This window comes from Heterostelium album (genome assembly GCF_000004825.1).
Source record: "Heterostelium album PN500 unplaced genomic scaffold PPL_scaffold7, whole genome shotgun sequence".
Lineage (NCBI taxonomy): Eukaryota > Evosea > Eumycetozoa > Acytosteliales > Acytosteliaceae > Heterostelium > Heterostelium album.
The window spans coordinates 153,935-170,069 of NW_008805069.1; the positions used below are offsets into that span (position 1 = coordinate 153,935).

The 16,135-nt window shown below is 32.5% G+C and overlaps 7 protein-coding genes across 7 annotated transcripts; 4 read left to right on the plus strand and 3 right to left on the minus strand.

Moving 5' to 3' along the window:
* Positions 1-959: 959 nt before the first annotated feature.
* On the plus strand, positions 960-3,074 carry PPL_07427 (ankyrin repeat domain-containing protein; the record flags this gene model as incomplete). The annotated part of the gene is made up of 3 exons (XM_020578262.1): positions 960-1,725; positions 1,798-2,824; positions 3,056-3,074. The coding sequence occupies 3 exons, from the start codon at positions 960-962 to the stop codon at positions 3,072-3,074; spliced, it is 1,812 nt and encodes a 603-aa protein (XP_020431857.1).
* A 170-nt stretch (positions 3,075-3,244) lies between these two features.
* PPL_07428 (uncharacterized protein) lies at positions 3,245-4,693 on the plus strand (the record flags this gene model as incomplete). The annotated part of the gene is made up of 4 exons (XM_020578263.1): positions 3,245-3,454; positions 3,826-4,245; positions 4,351-4,605; positions 4,685-4,693. 4 exons carry the CDS (start codon positions 3,245-3,247, stop codon positions 4,691-4,693), a joined length of 894 nt encoding a protein of 297 aa, XP_020431858.1.
* Positions 4,694-4,766: 73 nt separating this feature from the next.
* Positions 4,767-5,993, minus strand: pter (phosphotriesterase family protein; the record flags this gene model as incomplete). Its single annotated transcript, XM_020578264.1, has 3 exons — positions 4,767-5,186; positions 5,261-5,488; positions 5,553-5,993. The coding sequence occupies 3 exons, from the start codon at positions 5,991-5,993 to the stop codon at positions 4,767-4,769; spliced, it is 1,089 nt and encodes a 362-aa protein (XP_020431859.1).
* A 308-nt stretch (positions 5,994-6,301) lies between these two features.
* On the minus strand, positions 6,302-6,652 carry PPL_07430 (uncharacterized protein; the record flags this gene model as incomplete). The annotated part of the gene is made up of 1 exon (XM_020578265.1): positions 6,302-6,652. The coding sequence occupies one exon, from the start codon at positions 6,650-6,652 to the stop codon at positions 6,302-6,304; it is 351 nt and encodes a 116-aa protein (XP_020431860.1).
* Positions 6,653-7,936: 1,284 nt separating this feature from the next.
* PPL_07431 (uncharacterized protein) lies at positions 7,937-8,720 on the plus strand (the record flags this gene model as incomplete). Its single annotated transcript, XM_020578266.1, has 4 exons — positions 7,937-8,305; positions 8,371-8,389; positions 8,433-8,481; positions 8,717-8,720. The coding sequence occupies 4 exons, from the start codon at positions 7,937-7,939 to the stop codon at positions 8,718-8,720; spliced, it is 441 nt and encodes a 146-aa protein (XP_020431861.1).
* A 68-nt stretch (positions 8,721-8,788) lies between these two features.
* abcG21 (ABC transporter G family protein) lies at positions 8,789-13,367 on the minus strand (the record flags this gene model as incomplete). The annotated part of the gene is made up of 5 exons (XM_020578267.1): positions 8,789-9,146; positions 9,233-12,393; positions 12,472-12,833; positions 12,860-12,879; positions 12,958-13,367. 5 exons carry the CDS (start codon positions 13,365-13,367, stop codon positions 8,789-8,791), a joined length of 4,311 nt encoding a protein of 1,436 aa, XP_020431862.1.
* Positions 13,368-13,641: 274 nt separating this feature from the next.
* PPL_07433 (uncharacterized protein) lies at positions 13,642-15,902 on the plus strand (the record flags this gene model as incomplete). The annotated part of the gene is made up of 5 exons (XM_020578268.1): positions 13,642-13,661; positions 14,449-14,474; positions 14,692-14,710; positions 15,100-15,256; positions 15,822-15,902. 5 exons carry the CDS (start codon positions 13,642-13,644, stop codon positions 15,900-15,902), a joined length of 303 nt encoding a protein of 100 aa, XP_020431863.1.
* Positions 15,903-16,135: the final 233 nt, after the last annotated feature.

Sequence of the window (16,135 nt, forward strand, 5' to 3'; positions counted from 1 at the left end):
AAATGATGTTTTAAAAAAAAAAAAAAAAAAAAACAAAACAATCCTATTTTTTTGTACCCAATTTTGATTATTAGTTGGAATACAACAGTATTTATTTATTTATTTATTTATAACAAGACAAACTTAATAAACGTTTTGATTTTTTTTTTTTTGTTTTATTACATTATTTTTTAAAATTATCATTTTTATTATTTATTTTATTTTATTTTTATAATTAAACATATCACTCATATTATCATTGAGTTTTAATTAAACATTTTATATATATATATTTATTACATAACAAAAGCTTAAAAATAAATAATATTATTAGTATTATTAATTCAGTTTAATAATAATAGTAATAGTAATCATAAATTTTTTGAATAATATTAAATAATATAAATAGTAATAGTAATAGTAATAATAGTTGAAAATAAGGTTGTTGATTGGTAATTAGTAATAAACCTAACTGTTTGTAGTGGTGGTTGTTTTCGACTACAAAGCAAAAAAGAACAAATAATTAATAAAACTAAAAAATATAATAATAAACAAATCAAAATCAAAATCAAACCAAAATCAAATATAAATAACAATAGTAATTGAGCAACAAAAGTAAGTAAAATTACTATTTAAAACATTACAAATCTTAAAGGTTATATGGTAGCTAATTAATTATTTATTTTACATTATTATTTCGCAAATATGCAAATGTTTAGTTAAATTAATTTGGTTGTTGTTTTCTTTTTGTTTTTTTTTTTCAATTGAATTGTCTTTTACAAATTTAGTTGTTAGTTAGTTAGTTAGTTAACAAACAACCACACATTTAGAATAGAACTATAACTATAACAAGAATAGAATAGAATCAAATAGAATAGAATAGTGTTGTCAATAGAATAGTGGTGTCAATAGAATTAAAAATAGAAAAAGTAAAAGGAGAGAAAAGAATTTAGAAAATAGGGAATATAACATCAATAGCAATGAATGGACAAGCAAATCCTTCAAACAACAACCACATACAAAACAACAATGTTAATGATATAGAAGAATTAATGTTTGAACAACAACAACAACAGTTGCAAGAAGATGGGGTACTACAACAACAACAACAAGTTGATATTATTGACGTTGAAGTAGATATAGATAATATAGATGAAATGACAATAGCAGCAGCAACAACAACAACAACGACATCGACAACAGCTACACCGAAATCAACAACACCACCCATTGGTACACCAGCATTACCTATTGTGGCGTCGAGCCTGGTGGAACAGTGTTTCGAAGTGATCATGGCGAATCTCGATTACTACCAGAGTAGCGACCTCTCCAATGTGCTGCCGGTGCCCATCAAAGATAAGATGTTTGCATACTACACGTCAAAGATATCGAACGAACCTTCGACTTCGCCATTCCCCATCACCAGCTACCCGGAGGACCGGTATCGCGACGTCCAACTCGTCAATAGGATCACCTGTCAGCGAGTGATTCCACTGTGCTTTGCGATGTGGTCGTCGCTCGACTACCGCTACGAGAAGGTGCGCAAACTCATCGAGGAGGAGGCATGCGATGTCAACGAGAGTGACCTCGAAGGATTCTGTCCGCTTCACTACGCCGCCATCTACGGACGTATCGACGCTTGCAAGTTGCTTCTCATGCACGGTGCCGACTGCAGCAGAAAGAACAACTTTGGTAAGACACCCGCTGATTTAGCACAAGATGTAAAAGTACAACAAATGATAAAATGTAACTATCTATCAATCAAACATTCAATCATTTAAACCAAATCATAGCATTTTAACTAATATCAATTTTTAGTGAGAGCAATACTATTCAGAAAAGAAGAAGTAAAAGAAATGGAACAGGATCTCATCGTAAAGCGAAAGAAAATAGAGGAATACAAAAAGAAAAAGTTGATCGAAGACTTTTTATCAAATTCAAAGCAATTCAGTTCTGTATTGGAACAAAAAGGTTATAATATGAAGAAGAAACAATCTGTACAATCACAAACTCAACAACAACAACAACAACAACAACAACATCTACAACAAAATTCAACTTCAACTATATCTAATAATAGTAATAATAACAACAACAACAACAATAATAATGATATATCTCAATCCAACAACAATAATAACGGTTTAAATTTAGGAAATAATAATAATAATATGATATTGGATAGTAATATAATCGATTCAACTGTAAATAATAATAATTTATCAATTACTTCACCTACACCTTCGATTGTGATCGATGAGAGCAATGCCGCTGATAATACGCTGAGAACTTTCATTGCTCAAGTCGATCTGCCTACCACTCAGCAGTTGTCGGGTGTCAGTATTCCGCATCATCATCATCAACCAAATTCCTACTCGCAAGTCACTCATTCACTTAGTAATATGGCAATCAGTATCCCACGCACCAGACAGAGCAACAGTACCGGTCCAATACCACATCATACAATCGGACTTGACTCGCTACTAGTCAACCCTCAAGAACAACAACAAGTAATCAACGCACAGCAACAACATCAACAACTTAAATCCGATAATTTTAATAATAACACCATCACTTTTACATCATCAGTGGTAACAACAACAGCAACAACATCATCGTCAGGCGAAGACATTTCATCATCAGCATCCTCAACGACATCGACTACCGCCACATCGACACTCTCCATTGCCAATGTTGACAATAATAGCATTAGCAGCAACAGTAGTAGTAATAGCAATAACAACAATAGCAATGCCGAAGTTATAAGATCTAATAATTCAAATGCCGAATGCTGTGAAGTCGATAATCCTGTACTAATGTCTTTAGATAATAATAAATCATGCCTGTAAACTATATAATAATAATCAATCGCTCGCACCTACCATCTTTTAAAACAACCAGATATCTCGTAACCTACTTCCTTTTACCATCGAAACAACAACAATAATAATGGTGTCATCAAAATTTCAAACAGCCAATTAATTGTTTACCAACATTGGAAAATAGGAAATATTTAATCAATCAATCAACCAAACAACCAACCATTTCGAAATATTAATATTAATATTATTTTTAGATTAGATAATAATAATTAAATAAAAATTGATCAATATATATATATAAATATAAATATCATTGATATTTTAACATGCAACTTTTTTTTTTTTTTTCTAAGAATTTTTTGTTCATTTTAAATTAATCAACTAAACTATATCCCTCATATTATTATATTTATATTTTATATATTTATATGTTTATGTGATAGATGACATCATTGTTTCATAATTTCATATTCTATGTACATTTACAACCATATCAGAGTATAAAGATTACGAGAATCATAGAATCATTGAATGGTCACTGTCATCATAGTTTTCAATATGATAAGACCACACATGTAATATCAAATACTTTAGAAGAGTTACCAAGAGATATTCAAAAATTAAATTCAATACATAAAGTTGTTGTAGTAAAGGTATCATCATTATATATATATATCTATTACATTTAAATACTCATTTTGTTTATTGGTTAATAACTAACTTGTCTTATGATCAACTACAGAAACAATGGATATACGATTGTCTTAAATATAGTAAAATAATACCGTATGTTGTGCTTTACAACCATTAGATCTCTACTGTATAGAATCATTATTAATCTTCCTCTTCTTCTAATATTTTGTTCATTAGTGTCAACTTTTATTTATTAGATTCACCCTATTCTGTTATGAAAGGTTGTAAAATATTAACTTTTAATGTATGTAACTTACTTTGGTTATAAATGAAAAGTTATAAATTAACTGGTGATGTTGTTGTTGTTGTTGTTGTTTGTTTGTTTAATTAGTTATCAAAAGAGAGTCAGTTGAATGTACAGGCATGGGTAGAATTACACGGTGGTAAATTCAGAGTATCGTTCGATCAGCGATATACACATCTTCTGACGGACGATATCAGTAGGTTCAAGAAACAAGACTATTCACTACCGTCGAGATTGATCGTTGTTTCAACCGAGTGGTTCAATCAATGTGTTCTCAATGAGTGTTGGGTAAATGAGAAGCCATTCATACAGGCACTGCCAGCCACCTCACCAAAGCTATTCTCACCATTCACATTCTTCATACCGAATGATAACTATCCAAGCGATCTTATCGTCAAAGAAGCGATCACCGAGCGAATCAAACAGTACGGTGGTAACACTGCAACCACCATTGAACAATCAAACATAGTAATACTTCAATATCAAACGGATCCAACTTATGAACTTGTAAAGTATCAATCATTCAACCATTCTATCTATCTATCTATCTAACAACTTTAACTAAACTTTGCTTTCATCATTATCATTATCATTATCATTATCATCATCTAGACAATTAAAATGAATTTGAAATCAGCAACAACCGATTGGATTAACGATTGTATTGTTCAAGGTTGTATTATAAAGTTATCGGAATCAGTTTTGTATAGACCTATTCGATCTAAAGATAGTGTCATCGGTAGTGAATGTAAATATAGGATATCGATTACCAAATACGATGGAATGGAAAGAGATCACATCAAAGGTATGATAGGCATCATTGGTGCAACCTATACCAGTGATCTGTCAAGTGAGAATACGCATCTAGTTTGTCGATACAACCGTGGTGCCAAATATAACATGGCAACCGAACTAGGCATTAAAATAGTAACGAAACAATGGTTAGAATCAATGATATTAGATTGGCGAGAAAAAGAATCATAAATCATAAATCATAAATAAATATTAGTCTACAAACACTTTAAGTTTTATTGAATGGTCAACAATCTCTTGGGTGTATTGATTAAGATTTCCTTTATATTCTCATCGCTGATTCCATACTTTTTCATTCTGGGCAGTATTTTGTGGAGGATATGATGATAGCCGTGTCCTCCGTAGGTTACCAATCGGTGTTTGGTGTAGACGTCGTGTGCCACTACGATTTGCTTGGCGTGACCGGCATCGATGAGTTGTGCGATCGCTTCGATTCTCTGATTGTCATTGAGCATACCGATGACGTCGCCTCCCCATGGGTAGTAAGAGATCTCCATACCCCAGAGATCATACTCCAATACACAGCCAGTCTTGGCAATCTCCAAAAGCATCTCGATATCATGAACCGTTCTATCCAGATGTCCAATAACAACACGTGACAAATCACCACCTGCTTCCTTTATAATTTCAAGAATCTATTGTTTAACAAAACAACAGAAATGTTAACAAATAAATGTCAATAAGTAAATAAAATAGTATAATAACTTACTTGTAATGGAGCAATTCTACTTCTACCAGGGTGAATTGTAATTGAAACACCAGTTCTCTTTTGAGCTCTAGCGGATGCTCTCAACGATTTCTTCTCACACTCTGTCAATGGCCAACTGCAACCAACTTCACCGATGATTCCTGCTTTGATATCGGTTCCATCTGCACCTTCCAATAGTTGTCTAACAATTTCATCTTCTATTTCTTGTTCACTTTTATCTTGAATCAACTTTAAAGATAGTAAAAACAATTAATATGTTGTTTGTAGGTATTAATGAATAACTATCACTTACTTTTCTAATTGTCTTGTCAACATAGTAACCAGCACCCATTACAATATTTAACTTTGATTGTTCAGAGACGGTTTTAAGCTTGGTTGGATCTCTACCGATTCCACCGGTAGTCACTTCAACGATGGTGTTTCCACCTTGGTTCTTGAACAACGCCAACTCTCTAAGTGCAACATCGATTTCATTGAGTTCAAGATTATGTAGGTTCTTATTGTAGTTGTAATTGATCCAATGTAGATTATCAACTGCAATCTTCTCAGTGTGTAGTTGTCTTGTGTCATTGCTGCTATGACAACAACATGCATCCTTCAAATCTTGTTGTGTTGGTTCCTCATAGAAGTCAAGGTAATTGATAATGATATGCTCATGCATATGTGTGATACCAATTGTATCCGGTTCAACTAATCCAACCACTGTTTGTACTTTTCCTTTTCTCTCAGACATCGTTTAATACCAATAAAAAAATAATAATAATATAACTTTTAAAAATGAAATAAATGAAAAATTAATGTTCTGTTTTAAAATTTAATCAAATTAATTAAAATTTTGATGATGCAAATGCAATTTAATATTATTTTAAAATTTTACATTTAATGAATTTGGAAATTTTAATTGATTTGATTTAATTTTAAAACAGAACACAACATTTGTCTTTTCATTTGTGTTCTGTTTTAAAATTAAATCAATTAAATGAATTTCTTTTTTTTTTTTAAAATTATTTATTTTACATTTCATATTTATTTATAATAGATTTATATTATCTGTTGTTGATGATTATTATTATTATTTGGTTGAGGATAGATATTTGGATTTCTAAATAGATATGGCATGTATGAATGTTTAATAGATTGTAAATGTTCGGTAACAGAAAGAAGTTCGTTGATATTGTATTGCTTTGGTAGTGGTTTTGGGTTTTGTATTCTTGTATCGGCTGCTGACAATAAATAGTTTGCTATATGTTCATTAAATAGTATTGTACAATGTTGGATGTAGGTGTCTCTTGATATGATTCGATGCTTATAGAAAAGTGTTAAATCCATTAGATGATCATTAGCAGGTCTAATTATATCATTCATTGTTTGAATTGCTTGTGCCGTATCCATTTTTATAATAAAAATACAATTAATAAATATATATATATATAAATTAATAAATAATTAAATTTATAATATCTAAAATATAAAGATCATTAGATAGTAGTCAACAATATAAAAGATATTCAATGTATTGCTTCCCCTCCACCCTATTAGTTAAACATAATAGTACCCCCACAAAATTTTATTATTCTTGTATTAATCACACCATCAAAAATTTATTGAAAGATTTTTTAGTGTGGTTTGTATCTATGAATTCTAAAGTTTGAATCATAGAAAATTTATTAGATATATAATTTTAGGAAATTTATTGATAAAATTTATTTAGTCTTCATTTTCAGATATATTGGAATTTGAAACTATTATTCTTATTATCTTTTTTTTTTTCACTTCAAATCCATGTCAAACTTTACTTCCAAAGAAATAAAGAATTCTAAAATTGACACGTATGTACAATTTTATTTGTTGATTTACATTAATATCACATCAACATGGTTAGTTAGATCAACATATAAAATATTTATAAAAAATAAACTGACAAGTTAATACTCCAATTTATTGATAATTGTTAGTTATATTTAAAAAATATTATTTAGAATCAATTGTTTAAAAACAATAGGAGATATTATTATTCTGTTGGATTACAAAATTGACAACTTAAATTTGTAAAGAAAAGATTCACGGATTGATAAGGTTCATTTCTAGTCTAAAAATAATTTATTTGAATGATTAGCAGTTTCTAAATCTACTTACCTTTTGTTCTAATTAGTATACTGTACTGTAAATCATACACATTAAAAAATAAATACAAATTTTTGACACGAAATATAGTGGTAGATATTTTATATCTTTCTATTTTTAAAAAGTCAAATGATAATTGGTTTTGTTTTTTAATGGATTATTTTGATATTTACCAACAATATTATTTTTATTATAAATAACTTAATATTTGTTGAGATACAAACTACAAATTTAATAGCTATTACTAAATCTATTGATCAAAACAATAGATTCCATTACAATAGTCCGTTTTTTTAACTATTGATTTTAGTAATTATTTAGCAATTGATTTTAACCATCTCCAAATCTGATATGGAGGTTACAGTATTTTTCATATTTAAATTAATTAAATTTCAATCAATCAATCCAAAATTCAATATTTAAAATTATTTATATATTTGTAAATTTTGGAATCAAATATTATAATCATTTTAAAATAACCAAAGTAATTTGTTTGAATTTTGCTAGATTTATAGTTTGTTATTTCCAATAAATATTTTAAAAGAAAAAAAAATGAATAAAAATATTTATTTTATTTTCTTAATATTACTTTTGGTCACACCAATACTGTGTACTTTTACTTGCAAATATGCCAGATTCTACCATATCTATATGAACTATATGTGTATAAGTGGATACAAAGAGAATGCTTACATTGAAGGACATGCCTGTATCTACCCAAATGAAAAGACAACTACCTATGGTTTCTTGGGATTACATAACACTACCACCAATATTACTGATACAATTTTTGGAAGCACCACCTATGGTACAATGGGAATAGAATCCATCTCAAAATACATCTACAACTTTACAGAGATAACAGCTGTTTTTAAATTAACAAATTTAACTGGAGGCGAATTCGAATTAACTTATTTCAATGTTTAACTAAAATAACTTAAAAATATCTCAAATTGTATATTTCAACTTAAATAAATTTAAAAAAGACAATCCTAATTAATAAAAGTATATATTTCTGACATAAACCTGTGTAAGAATTCAATTCTAGATAGACAGTATAATAGTGATCTAAAACAAACAGGTAAGGAAGTTCTAAAGTAAATAGGAACCAAGAAAGAAATTTTTGCGTTTGTAAAAAATATTTATCGTTTGTTATTTCTTATGACTTTTTCTGATGAAGATTTTGTTGATGATTAAGATGACAAAGTTGATGAAGACGATGTAAAAAACTTATTTCTTTGAATCTATCAATCTTAAAATAAATTTATAAATCTTTGATATTTAAAAAAATGATATATATTTTTTTATTAAATAATTTTTTTTTTTTTTTAGTTAATATAAGAAAACAACAAGGTGAAAAAGTATTATATATAATATATTAATGATTGTTTAATATGATTTTGTTTATCTGGTTGCCTTTCTGGTCAAGTAGACGAATAAGATAACGAGGGCAGTGTTAAATACCCAGTAACAAGTGAGAATACCAAAGTTACGCCATCTGTTGTCGAATGACCAATCGAGATTTTCGTAGTACTCCGGACCGTTGTTGTAGGTACAGTATCCACATTGAGAAGTAGCATCTGGATTGTCAATGTAACCAGATAGCTTGTAGGTATTAAATTCGGAGGTGTAATTTCCACAAGTCATTCCAGCAGGTGGATCAAATTTAAATAGATCTTCATCTGTGCATTTAACTTGGACATAACGCAACACATTCGTAACTATACCTTCCAGGAAATATCGACAAGGATTGAGTGGATACCTGTAAATTTAAAAAGTTTGTTATTAATATGACATGTATAATAATAAATTATTATTTTATATTATATTGATTGATAATAAACTTACATCCAAGAACGCCAGAAGGTTGGAAGATCCTTTGGTGGAGTCATGACACCACAGAACAAGAAGAAGAAAATAATCAAGAGTGGTACGATAATCATGGCAAAGAACATATTGATACAGACGGCAGCCAACGCTTGTCCAAAGCTGACACAGAAGAATAGATACATCATAAACATGAACCAGAAGTAGAATCCAGTGTCCGAGTTGTATTCGAGACCGGCAGTCCAGTAGAGTGCGACGAAGAAAATGGTTCCGGTGACCAACAGGTATGGGATTTCCACCAGTACAATCGAGAGAGCGAATGGGAACCAAGAATAGAATTTACTGGCATAGTCACGACGGAAGTACTCACGTTGAATGAAGAACTGTGGGAGTGCGTTGAAAATCAACATAATACCTAAGATGAGTGCTTGGAAAATAATGAAAACACGAGACAACATGTCGGATGAAGAATCTTGGAGATCGTAGTAGGTGAAACCAATGATGAGACCGACAAGACCGGCTTGGACGAAACGACCGAACGAGTAGTATGGATCACGCCACCAGATTAAGTTCATACGCTTGTAGACCTCCCAGGTTTGGTACATGGAACCAGTGGCAAACTCTCGAGCCTTCTCACCGTCGTCGGTGGAAGCAACGTGTGTCTTTTCAAGACTGGCGAGTTCGGCGTGCACGGCTGCGCACTCTGGCGACGACTTCCATGCGGCTGGCCAGTCGACGTCAGACTTACCGTGGACACCTGCACCGATACCCTCGAGAATATACTCGGCTGGATTCTCGTTTTCTGTGCATGGACGTACACCGTTTCTCTCGAAATAGGCAGTCAGAGTCTTGGATCTTGCTCCGATGTCACCAAAGTAGACGGTCTTTCCACCCTTGGCGAGAAGCAACAAACGGTCAAAGTGTTCAAAGAGTACGGATGAAGGTTGATGAATAGTGCATACCAATGGCATACCAGAGTCGGCAAGCTTACGAATGAACTTAATAATATTGTAGGAGGATTGGGCATCGAGACCAGAGGTTGGCTCGTCAAGGAAGAGAATGTGTGGTTTGGCGACGAGTTCGACACCGATGGTGAGACGCTTACGCTCCTCAACAGAGATACCGACACCCGACTCCAAGTCACCGATCAACGCATCACCGAGATGTTTCATTTCCATCATTTCAAGGACACGTTCGACGTAGGCGTATTTCTCTTCGAGTGAAATGCTTGGTTCTTGACGGAGACGTGCAGAGAATTGGAGAGATTCACGAACGGTGAGAGCTGGATTGTGGACATCCATTTGTTCTACGTAACCAGTGATACGTTCGAAATCGATTTCCAATGGTCTACCATTCAAGTAGGAATGACCCTCGATCGTTCCAATGGTTTTACGCTTGGCGAGAACGTCGAGCAATGTAGTCTTACCGGCACCGGATGCACCCATCAAAGCAGTCATTTGACCTGGTTTGATCCAACCTTCGACATTGTCCAACAACAAACGTGTTCCTTCTGGGACTGGAACGGTGTATTTGATATCTTGCCAGGTGAAAACACCACCGTGGAGAATAAGAGTATCCTTCATGTTCTCGGTAGCCTGTTGGACGAGTTGATTCATTTCCTTCTCGGCTTGGACATCGTTCATCTTTGGAGCCTTGCCCTTCTTGTAGACTTTGTGAGTGTAACCACCGGCAGTCCAATCGAACTTCTCCATAGCAATCATGTTCAAAGCAGTGAAGAGCAACCACCAGAGGTAGACAACGACGGTGTTGAGTGCCATATCACTAGTCTTGAAGTGGAGAGCGGACTTCAAGTAGGTTTCACCCGTGACTTCATATTCACCCTGGACCGAACCAGAAATTCCACAAATACGATTGTTTGGATAGTTTTGTTCGTAGTGTGGTCCGTAGGGAATGGCGGATTTCGAACACTCGTAGATTTGATGTTTGAACTCGTTGGCCATCAACGCCTTGAAAGCGTAGGAGAATGGATTGATCCAGAAGAACCATTGGAACCATGGATGCATCTTGTCGTATGGAACGGTGTAACCTGCGTAGGTAACCATCATAATAAGGAAGACAACGAGAATGTTCTGAGAGACGTACATCGATGGACAGAAGTTACCGAAAGCACGGAACAAGTTGGTACAGGCCAGCGACAAACCGATCAAGATGAAACAGAAAACAAAGAATTTACCGGCATCATATTCCAGACCAAACATAAAGTAAGCGATAATCGAGAAGAGGAATACTTGGAGGAAGATAATTGGTAGATCGGTTACGACTTGAGCGACGTGGAATGCAGCCGGACGATACATGGCGTAGGCACGTTGCTTCTGGAGAATACGACGACCCATAAAAGTCATGGGCAGCTCACCCTGTGACAAGAAAGCATTGAACAACATAGTCGAGAAAATACAACCTCCACGAGTGAAAATACCGGCGGCATCCATACCTTGTTGGTAGAAAACCGATCCGTAAATGAAAGCTTGTGCAATAACAGAGAAATAACGTGAGACAATAGAGAATTTGTCACCCCAGATAATTTGGAAGTGACGAATGGTGAGTGCCATCACCTGGGTGATGAAAGAGGTGGTGTAAGGACCGCCCTTACGAGTGGTCTTGGACTTCTCGGCTTTGACCTGTTGACGGAACTCGATGTCCGGCTTCTCGGTGGCGACTTGCTGTTCGTATTCCGCTTGCTCGTTGCATGCCGCCTGGTAGAGTGGCGATGCGTGCCATGCCGCCTCGAAATCGGCGGAAGTCTCGGGAATCTTGCCCTCGAAACCCGGACGGATCTTACGCTCCTGTGGATTGGTGACACCAGTCAAGAAATCGGGTACGGACTTACGTGGTTCGCAGTCGAAACCCAAATCCAAAAAGTATTGCTTGGCTTGGTCGATGGGTCCAAAGAAAATACAACGTCCCTTCTCGAGAATCATCACACGATCGAAAAGATTATAGATTGAATCGGATGCCTGATAGAAAGAAGCGACCGTTGTCTTTTTCAGTGTGTCTGACATGATACGCAACGACTTGGCATAGTCCAATGCAGATGCTGCATCCAAACCTCTAGTCGAGCAATCCCATGCCGTCACTGAAGCAGAACTAACCATTGCCTCTGTAATGGTCATTCTTTTACGTTCACCACCTGATAAACCTCTAATCCATTCATTTCCAACAATCTGTAAAAATTAATTAAATGTTAATATTAACAAATTGAAATAGAATTATAACAAATAAATTATTAACTAGCAACTTACTGTATCAGCTTGATGTACAATACCAAACATTTTAAGTAAAAGATCAAACATCTTTGTACGGAAATTACGTTTGGTTTCATCTGGAAGTCTCATCTTTTCAGATGGAGTTTTACACTTGAGTGTGAAATCTAATGTTTCACGGACTGTCAAGGTTGGGTGATGGGTATCTTCCTCTGGAGTGTAGATAGCTTCACCTCTGTAACGAGCCATCTTTTCAGCTGGAATACCACCATAGGTAACCTTTCCCTCGACATCGATATATGATTTACGTTGATTGGAAATAACACGCAACAAAGTGGAACAACCAGCACCTGGACGACCCAAAACCAATAACATTTCACCATCCTTACAGAAACCATTAACTTTATGTAAATATCAAAAGTTGTACCTTGATTTGATTTCTTACTCCTACAAAAAAAAACAATACAATCGTTAATATTAATATTCAACAATATTAATTTTAACAAATCAACTATTATAACTTACCATCCAGATGGAGTAAAGAATGAACCAAACCAAACGAATGGTGTTAACATATCGGCGATAACAGAGACATCAGCACCACGACCGACTACAGTGAGATCACGGATTGAGATACCCATACGCTTTGGTTTACCACCGATATTTTCATGCATACGCTGTGAGTTTTCAAAGTAGGAACGCAGTTTGAAATCCTCTTCGGTCTCCCAAGACTCACCACCGTTCTCAATATCACGACGTTTCTCTTCTTGGAGTCTCATTTGCTCTGATTGTCCCTCCAAGTCCTTTGCCATGGCATCAAATGCAGAAGTTGAAGCTTCTACATCTGGATGATCATCATTGTTGTTGTTGTTTGTGTTATTGTTATCATTGGTTGGTTTATTTCCATCGATATTAGTTAATTCGACTTCTTCCATATTTTTATTGTTTTTCAATTTTTATGGTTCCACACCATTAAAAATATTTCTATATGGAAAAAAATGATATATAATTATTATATATATGTTTATACAAATTTAACTATTTATGTATAATATATATAGTCTATGATAAGATTTAAATCTATAAATAAACAAATTAAAAATAAGCAATAATGTAATGTATTACAAAAATATATTAGTTAGTTATTCAAGTTATTATTATTGTTATATTTTTAGTTAGTTGAAAAGTTTCTATTTATATAGGAATATAATGAATTTGGTTATAGTCGAGTGTGTCTGAAATTCAAGATATTTTCATGAATATTCGGGAGAAATGAAAAAGTGTGAGTCCATTTAAAAATAGGTGGGTGAACGTCAATGAAATGAAAAGACTTGAAAAAGGGGAGGGTTAAAGTGTGAGTGTGTGTTTGGTTTTTACGGGCACACCTACATTAATAAATGGATTTAAATTTGATTTTGTTTGCAGTGAAAAAATGTGAAAAAAAAAAAAAATAACCAAAACAAAAGATGGTTGGGCGAGTGTTTCGTCATGACACATTACGAAATTAATTTAAATGTGTGTGAGCAAAAACAAAACATGTGCAATTTAATGACTTTAATACTGCAGCTGTTTACAAAACACTATTCCAGAATTGGGTATAATATCTATCTTGTGGTTTTTAGAAGGTTCTATTTGAAGTTGGAATCTATCAACCGCCTTTTTCAAACATTCATAATCCTTAAGATATGATATTATTCATTAACAAACAAACGAAAATTTTATTATTATTATAATATAAACAAACTTGTTGCTTTCAATTCTTGGAATTTTATTGTTGGAATTCAATGCGTAACTTGTAAATTGAAGAAGAATAGAAATAAATTGAGTATTTATATGTGTTTAAACAATAAACTATTTGATGAAGATGAGGGGGATTGAACGTATGTGTGTGTGTGTGTTAGATATATTTCGAAATTTATATATATTTACGTTTTTGATTATGATTGTAATTATTACTAATTTATTTATTTTAATATTACTAAACTAAATACTAATACTGATTATTAAATAAAATAGTAATAATAATAATAATAATAATAATAGTTTGTTTGAGATAAATATATGTATAATAAATAAATATTATATCTATATGTATATAATAAACAAACTAAATAAATAGTTAACTACTACTCGGTTTAGTAAAGTAAAGTAAAATGAATGAATGAAGAATGAATCGTTTTGAAGAAGATGAAGAAGATTGAGTTTGTTTTATAAAAGAAAAAGTCAAATTAAAGCAGTGTGTGCTTTAATTAAGTAAAGTGTGTTCACGTCTTGACAAGTAATCCGGAAAGAAAAAGGGTGGTGTAGGGTGAGGCATACCAAGATGTTAGGTGGTGATTATGATGCTTTGTTGTTGAGCTAATGGTGTATTTACTTAATTTACTTAGTGCTCTGTGCGTTCTTAGAAGTCACGCAGTAACTGGAGCCTTTTTTATAGAAGAACAAACAGTGCAACAACTATCATCAACACTCACTCATATGATTAAATGATGTTTGATGTCACTCACTCACACATCACTATCCTTTCATCAATACACACCAACAACACATTATTGAACCCTCGATTCCTCTGCAATTTTTATTGCAAAAAAAAAAAAAAACGAATCACAAATATATCCAGTAAGTATAATTTATTATTAATATTAATTGTTTTATTTTTACTCTAAGCTCTATCACACCCCACAGAGAGTACTTTGATTCCGGTGATTTTGAACAACTTCATATAATGGAAGAGGGTGGTCCCGATTTGGTGTTCGTCATGTTTAAAGCCCATCGCAACAACAGAACTCATAGATTGATTCAATTTTCATCATGGTATGTGAGGGTAAATAATTAGACAAGCAGTGGTTAGAACTTTTGCCAGCTAAAAAAAAAGAATCACCTGCAAAAATCGAATTTATTTTTATTTTAAAAATGCCAAAATTGGTTCTAAAGACAAATGAAGTCGCTATCAAACCTCATCCCAAAAAATGTTTGCGCTAAAATTTAATTTTAATCATATTTTTAATTTAATTATGTGTTATTAATAAGTTGGCACAATTGTGAAAAAAAAACAGAAACCAACCCATAGAGATCGTTTTATGTTTTTTTTTTTGTTCTAATCTTATGTTTAGTAAAACCCACACACACACATTCTGATCAACTTTATTTTATTGTTCGATTCATGACAAAACAACGCAACAACAACTGATGTTCTTAATTAATAAAACATATGATATCAAATCAAATCATTTATCTATTTTGATCAACAAAAAAAAAAAAAAACTATTGATTTTTAGAATATTTCAATTTATTATTTATTTATTTATTATTTTGATATTGTATTGTTTAAATGTGTGGTTATAACATATCACATGATATATTTTATTGTTCTAATAAAATAATATAAGATACGTAACGATGTCGAAACCACGTTAAATGTTAAAAAAGTGAGAAAATCTGTTGAAATCGAATCATTAGTCAGTTCATGAACTTTTAAACTTATGCATAACAATTTGTTAGATCTATTCGATTCGTTATTGATATTATTATTTATGCTCAAGTTTATTAGTTTATTTTGATCATACGTAAAAACTAATAAACTTTAATGTTCCACACATTTGTACAATAACAATAATTTTAACAAAAATCACTTTAGAAAGCAATAACAGTATTTAGTGAAGTATAATGATTGAAAAGTTTACATATTTTAGATACTATTAAA